This window comes from Budorcas taxicolor, chromosome 4 (assembly GCF_023091745.1).
Source record: "Budorcas taxicolor isolate Tak-1 chromosome 4, Takin1.1, whole genome shotgun sequence".
Taxonomy (NCBI): domain Eukaryota; kingdom Metazoa; phylum Chordata; class Mammalia; order Artiodactyla; family Bovidae; genus Budorcas; species Budorcas taxicolor.
In genome coordinates this window covers 108099017-108106523 of record NC_068913.1, presented here as the reverse complement: position 1 = coordinate 108106523, position 7507 = coordinate 108099017, and the positions used below count along the sequence as shown (strand labels likewise).

Here is a 7507-nt window from a genome sequence, read left to right as displayed (position 1 = left end):
GGTTTCCATCAGCCTCCCCCCATCCCCGCCCGCCTCTACCCCGCCCCGAGCCCAGCGGGGACCCGGCGAGCAGTCCCCCGCGCGGGGCTGGAGAAGGGCAAGGGAGGGAAGCGGCGGCGAGGCTCCCCCCAGGGAGCGCGGCGGGGAGTGCAGCGGCGGGGTCGGGGGAAGGGCCGGGAGGCGCCGGCGCAGCCAATCCCCGGGCCGCCCCCTCCCCGCCGCCGCGAGCCGAGCCGGGGCGGGGGAGCCAGGCGGCGGCGGCGGCGGCGGCGGCGGCGGCGGCGACGGAGGCTGCCGCGGGGAGGGATGGAGAGGGGAGGGGGGAGCGGAGCCGAGCGGAGACGGCCGCGGCGCTGCAGAGCGGCTGGGGCGGCGGCGCGGCTCCCGGTGCTCCCCCCGGCGCCCGCCCCGCGTCGGTGAGGGCCCGGCCTGGAGGCCCGGAGCCATGGGCTGCATCGGCTCCCGGACCGTGGGTGGGTACCGCGGCGGCGCGGGCGCTGGCGGAGGCAGGGCTCGGCCCGGCCCGGTCCTCCGGCCCCCTCCCCCACCGCGCCCCGCGCCCCTCCCCGGGATCCCTCTCTCCGCACCCGCCCGGTCCGGCCTCGCTTCCTCACTTTCCCTCCGAGCCCTCGCGGTCCCTGCCTTCGTCTCTCCCCGCTCTCCTCGCGCGCGCCTCCTGGGCTTGCATCCCTCCGGGCTCTTTGCATCCGTCTCCCTCTAGCTTCCTTCCGTCGCCCTCCCCCAGGCGCGGTCCCTCTCCATCATACCCCCACCGGCATCCTCTCCGTGGCTCTCCCCTACTCTCCCGTCCTGCACCCTCCACCTCCAGGCCCTGCCTTCCCCAGCGCCTTCTCGCCCCACTCCGTGTCCGGAGCAGCGCCCCCTTCGAAGGACCCCCCAACCTCAGTCTCAGCCCCGAGTCTCCTTCGCACGCGCCCCCCCACCCATCCACCCACCGCACCCCGCCTCCATCCGGCTTGGATGTTTTGCCCCCATCTCTTTCCTTCTCCGTTGCCTTTTTCTGTCGTCCCTGCCTCCCCCGATTTGCTTTGTTCACGTGCATTTTCCCTCCGGGGCGGGGGCGGGATGAGCCTGGTGCCTCCGGGAGGGCAACGGGTTCCACGCCCGGAGGGAATGGGGCCGCGCTGGGCTGGTGTAGAGGGGATGAGCCGGGGACATCGGAGGAGGCGGGGGGCGGTTAGAGGGCCGGAGAGGGGTCGGGAGCCGGCTCCCCGGAGGGTGGGGCCGACGGCGGAGGGAACCGGGGACCCGACTGCACCTGTCGGCGGGGCTGGCGGGGCGGGGCCGGCTCTTTATTTACCTTTGGCTTGAGGAAGGAAGCGAGGCGCCTCCTAAGACTTCTTCCCTCTGCCTTGCTACCACCCCTTCTCCCCTACCCAGTGCACCCACTCCGCTCTCACAGCTCAACAGATTGATCCAACCCTCTCCCCAACCCCCCAATTTTTCCAACTCCCAATTTCTCCCGCCTGCATGCCCCAGTGACCTCAGGCTGAGAGAATAATTTGTATTATTATTGCAAACGAACTCACTCTCCAAAAGCCTGATTTCTCTGAGACGGATGTATTCCCATGGATTACCACCCCCACCCCCTGCCCCACTCTGCTTTCACCTCTGTTCGGGGTTCTTTCCCTCCCCCTCCCTGCCCCCCGCGACTCTGACTCAGCTCTCCCTCTCTCGCAAAGGCCACCTCCCCCAGCCCTTCTCTCCCACTCTGCCCTCCCCATCTCCCTTCCCCTCAGAGGTGGTTCCCTGCCTGCCCCATTCCTGCTCTGTTCGCCCAGACGTCCGTCTTTCCTGTTCCCTCCCAGACGCCTCCTCTGCTCTGACCCATGGCACCATTCGCCTGTAGCCCCGGGGAGAAAGTGCTCGCTTTGTAAGGGTCCTTCCTCTCTCAGACCTGTCAACCACAGTCCTTAGGCTTGCAGCATCTATGTCATCCTTACACACCCAGTACCTCCTGCTGCCACCCAAGATCACAGTCAATTCCCCCCTTCTCAAGAGTGGACCCCTAATCCTAAACTCTGAATCAAAAAACTTTATGCTTGAATGCCCAGCATCTACCACCCAAGTGATTCTTTCCCAAGCCTTCCAGGAGGCACACCCTGCCCTCACACCAGCAGTCTCCATGTACAAGGAGCTCTGGCCTGAGCTGAACAATGACCGTCCTCCTAGGCCCTCCAGTTTCCCCGTCAGCCCTCAAACTCCGTCCACTCCCTCCCATTGTCTTTTGTCTTCTCTCTGACTTGAATTCCTGTTCCCTTAGTTTCTGTTTTTCAAAGCCCCCTGCTCTCCTTCCTCTGGCTCCCTTCTCTCTTTCATTTAGCCTGCGTCTCCCACAGTCAGGTAGAATGATCCCATCTCTTTGCTTCTCTGCTCTCATTGATTCTAGGTGAACACACCCAGCTCTCACCTCCATCCCCACCAAATCTCCTTGCTCTCATACAAATCCACCCGCTCCCATGGAGGGCCAACCAGGGAAGATGCAATCCTTCCACCTCACATGTAATAAAGCCAACAAGGAGGGAGGCTTGGCCCCGGAAAAGTTCTGCCCTTGTTTGTAGAGATCTAATAGAGGAAAAGTACAGAATCCAGGCACTCCCATAAAGAAACCCTCAGAGATCCCTTGAGACAGAATGGAGAACTGTTTTCCTGCTAAAGCCCAGCCACTGGCCCTTCCATTTAAACAAGAGCAACAAATAAGCTCATGGGACCCTTTTCCTAAGTGTGCTGTCCTTGACTGAGCTCGGCGTGCCAAAAACTGGGGGTGAGTGGAGATGTAGAGGGGAATAGGCAATTGGTAGAGAGAGTGGCTGTGGGAGGCGAGGGGGGCTGGCCCCCCACTTGTGGCATCAGAATTCTGGAGGAAGAGAATAATGAGGGGCCATCGGGGTGGGCACGGGGGCGGGGGGGGGGGGATGTGAAAGGGACGCAACTCACCATCTGGCCACCACAGGAAATGAGGTGATCGCCGTGGACTGGAAGGGCCTGAAGGATGTGGACCAAATCAACATGGACAGCACCAGCTCGCTGCACGGGAGCAGCCTTCATCGGCCATCCACCGAGGTGAGCACCCCCCCCCCCCCCAACTCCCCTGCTCAGCTGCCCTCCTGAAAGAGCTCAAAAAGACCCCCGAACCCGGTCCTTCAGCCATCTCCCTGAATTCCAGGATAACATCCCAGACCGGCTCCCAGACTGACTCTTTCACTGAATGTTCCTCCTCTGTTCCTCAAATACAAGCCCAGTGCTCCATACCGAGACCCCAAGTTCCTGGTGTGACTCTCAGGAAAGCCCTCCCTACTTCACACACTTTTGGAAGGCCCTCTGAGGAAGTGTCCCGGGTACCCACCCCCTCTCCTCTTCTCCTTGCAGCAAACCCGGACAGACTTCTCCTGGGATGGCATCAATGTGAGTGCAGCTCCCCCCACCCCCGACCTCCCCCCTAACTCCTCTCTGGTAGGCCTGCTATAGATCACAGAGGTCCCTGGTTCCAATGGGCCCTGGAAGCTCTCACGTTCTTTACATACCCCCAAACTTCCAAGAGCGGTTGGGAGGTGGGCCTCCTGGGTATCAGGGTTTCCTATCACCCGTCCTAGCTCAGATCCTTCCTCTGAACATACAAGCATCCCATACTCTCTTATCCCTCTGCCCCATCTCCCATGTCCCCCTCCCAGCTCTCCATGGAGGACACCACTTCCATCCTTCCGAAGCTTAAGCGAAACTCGAACGCCTATGGCATTGGGGCCCTGGCCAAGTCATCGTTCTCAGGTGAGACTCCCCGCCTGGGGATGCTTTCAGACAGGACACTACCTGTGGGCTTCTGGCCTCAGGCTCCCTGGGGTTCAGGCCTGGAAAACACACCCTCATCCCCATACTCCGGGCCTGTTTGCCGTTTCTATCAAGCCCCTCCAACCCTCCAGACCACCCCTCATATACGGTGTCTCAGGGCATAACCTGCCCTTTTCATGAGACAGCATCCCATGGGGCTAGGGTGGGGATAACGGGGTTTGGAGGGAATCTGGTACAGCTCTTGTGTGATGTTCTGGAGGACGTGGGGAATGTCTGGCCCCTCAGGGATTTCGAGAAGCATGAAGGACCACGTGACAAAGCCCACAGCCATGGGGCAGGGCCGAGTGGCCCACATGATTGAGTGGCAGGGCTGGGGGAAGACACCAGCCATTCAGCCGCAGCACAGCCACGAGGCCGTCCGCAGGGACACAGATGCCTACTCCGACCTCAGCGACGGCGAGAAGGAGGCCCGCTTCCTCGCAGGTACTTATTCCCCAGCCCCTCGAGAGACACATTTTCAGGATGGCCAAGCCTGGTCCCCTGGGGCAGGACTGGCTCTGTCCGTATGATGCCATCAGACTTCATTTCCCAGCTAGCTCGAATTTCAAGGACTCTGACTTGTTCATTCTGACAAGTGCTCTCAAACTTTTTCTTTAATATTTGTTTTTATTTGGCTGCACTGGGTCTTAGGTTGCGGCATGTGGGATTTTAGTTCCCAGGGATCGAACCCTGGACCCTCGCATTGGGAGTCCGGAGTCTTAGCCACTGGACTACCAGGGAAGTCCCTCAAACTTATTTTTTATCGTCATCTCAGAAGGTGAGGGAAATTAACATGAGATTGTGGGCCCACCTGATGTCTTCTCTCCCACGTTAGGACTGTCCAATCTCTGGATTCCCTCTAACAGGGGAAAAAAAAGCAGGGGCCTTAGACTTCAATAGTCTCTGTCTCTACTTATGTTTTATGATGAAAAAGAAAGAAAAGCCTTGGGGTTCACTTCTGGCCTTTGCACATCAGCACTTTGCTGTCATGGATTCACTTACAGACAACTTACTTGTACAACCACCAGAAGATCAAGGGACCTGGGTGAGGAGAGGGTATGTACAGAAGAGCTTTTATTCAGTAGAGGTAGGAGGCAGGCATATGATGTACTTACAACACTAACCAGGGGCATCCCTGGTGGCTCAGAGGTAAAGAATCTGCCTGCCAATGCAGGAGACATGGGTTCGATCGCTAGATGGGGAAGACCCCCCCTAGAGGAGAACATGGCAATCCACTCCAGTGTTTTTACCTGGGAAATCCCATGGACAGAGAAGCCTGGTGGGCTACAGTCCATGGGATCGAAAAAGAGTCGGACACAACTTAGCAGCTAAATAACAGCAATATTGGCCAAGCCTTGGTGGCAGATCTCAATAAGATACTTCAGAAAAAGCTCTGGTGGTGTGCATGGCAGAAGAAATACCAGTGGGGTGGGGAGATGAACAGGTCGGGGGTAATGCAGGGCAGCTAGCAAAGTAGGCTCCAACTTACTCACGGCTTTGACTAGCATGGGAGCCCCGAGTCTATGCACCTTCATTACTCTATCCCCACTCCCTTGCCACCCCAGGCCTTAAACTTTCAGCCTGATACCGCTGTAGACCTACAATCCCTCCCATTTAGCTTCCTCCGGCCGTGACTACCTAGCTCTAGCTACCATTCCTAAAAAAGATAAACTTCTGGAAATCCTCAATTTTAATCCCTTATGATATCTCACCAGAAGACCCCCCCAACTCTTTCCCCTAGGAATTCTAAGTCTGACCTGGGAAGTCACCCATGATTTTGCCTTGTTTTAGGGCATATACAAAAACTGTCCTGTCCGATACAGTAGCTGCTGGCCATATGTGGCTGAGAATTTGAAATGTGGCTAGTCCAACGGAGCCATGCCCTAAGTGCAAAATATCAACTGGATTTCAAAGACTTTGTGTGAATAAAAGAACGTAAAATATCTCAATAATTTGTATATGGATTATACATTGAAATGACAGTTTTATATAGATTAGATTAAAGATGTATTATTAAAATTCATTTTACCTGTTTCTTTTTCATTTTAATATGACTACTAGACAGTTTTAAGGGAGAAGGCAATGGCACCCCACTCCAGTACTCTTGCCTGGAAAATCCCATGAACAGAGGAGCTTGGCAGGCTGCGGTCCATGGGGTTGCTAAGAGTTGGACACGACTGAGCGACTTCACTTTCACTTTTCACTTTCATGCATTGGAGAACGAAATGGCAACCCACTCCAGTGTTCTTGCCTGGAGAATCCCAGGGACGGGGGAGCCTGGTGGGCTGCCATCTATGGGGTCGCACAGAGTCGGACACAACTGAAGCGACTCAGCAGCAGCAGCAGACAGTTTTAAACTGCACAAATGACTCGTGTTATATTCCTGTTGACAGCACCACACTGATGCTCCTTCCCCAGGCCTGTGTCTAAGGCTTCCTGGAGGCATCTTGTGCTAACTACCTTTCTTCTCCCAGGCGTCATGGAACAGTTTGCCATCTCCGAGGCCACACTCATGGCCTGGTCTTCCATGGATGGTGAGGACATGAGTGTCAACTCCACCCAGGAAACCCTGGGCTGCAACTACAGTGACAACTACCAGGAGCTGATGGAGAGTCAGGGTGAGGCTACCTCCATTCATCTCTAAGACTCCGTGCTCACAGCAGCTTTCCTATTGCCTGCCACGTCCCACCCCCATCTCACCTTCAATTCTCTGTGCTCCTGTCACTGCCTTTGATGATGTCCTGGGCCCCCACCAACCTTCCTGATTCTCTTTCCAGATGCCCTCGCTCAAGCCCCGATGGATGGCTGGCCTCATTCCTATGTGTCCCAGGGCATGTACTGTCTGGGGTCATCAGATGCCTGGGAAGCGAGCGACCAGTCCCTCATTGCCTCTCCGGCCACAGGATCCTATCTCGGGCCTGCATTTGATGACTCACAGCCTAGCCTGCATGAAATGGGACCTTCCCAACCTGCTTCTGGATACTCTGCTCAGGAGCCCTCGTCTTTGCTGGGGGGAGACACTGACTGGGCTCCAGGGGTGGGCGGGGTGGACCTGGCAAGGGGCCCCGCAGAGGAGGAGAAGAGGCCGCTGGCCCCTGAGGAGGAAGAGGATGCGGGATGCCGGGACCTGGAGTCCCTCTCCCCACGCGAGGACCCCGAGATGTCCACCGCTCTCAGCCGGAAGGTGTCTGACGTCACATCCTCAGGCGTGCAGTCATTTGATGAGGAGGAAGGCGAGACCAACAACTAGCTTCCTCCCACTCCTCGCCCAGCCGTCCACTCCCGCCTGAGGGCCCTGGCTGCAACCACACCTTCCTCCTACCCCCAGCAGCGCGCGTGAAACCTGGGCAAGACGACCCTGATGAGTCCAGGCGTCCTCGCCAGCCAAACGGAGGGGCGGGGTGGAATTTTATCCGGGCTTATGCTGTAGAGACCACAGGTCCAGGAATTGAGGCCCGGGCAACAAGATGGCCCGGAACTTTGCTTGCCTGCGGGCTTCTGGGTCTGCGGCAGCGGAGCCCCCGTGTGCATCCCGAGCACAGGAGCGCCGTGCCCTGGATCGCCGTTCTTTGCTCCCTGATCTCGTCTTCCAGAAGCCTCCACTGTGGCTGTCTGAAGGCCTCCTTTCTCCACATCACTCTTGCTCTTCCCAACTCTTTTT

At 57.7% G+C, this 7507-nt stretch overlaps 1 protein-coding gene across 1 annotated transcript; it reads left to right on the top strand.

Annotated features, from left to right (window-relative positions):
- Positions 1–433: 433 nt before the first annotated feature.
- On the top strand, positions 434–7328 carry FAM131B (family with sequence similarity 131 member B). The gene is made up of 7 exons (XM_052638904.1): positions 434–473; positions 2975–3084; positions 3391–3426; positions 3693–3786; positions 4093–4290; positions 6321–6464; positions 6624–7328. The coding sequence occupies exons 1-7, from the start codon at positions 446–448 to the stop codon at positions 7094–7096; spliced, it is 1083 nt and encodes a 360-aa protein (XP_052494864.1). The 5' UTR covers positions 434–445; the 3' UTR covers positions 7097–7328.
- Positions 7329–7507: the final 179 nt, after the last annotated feature.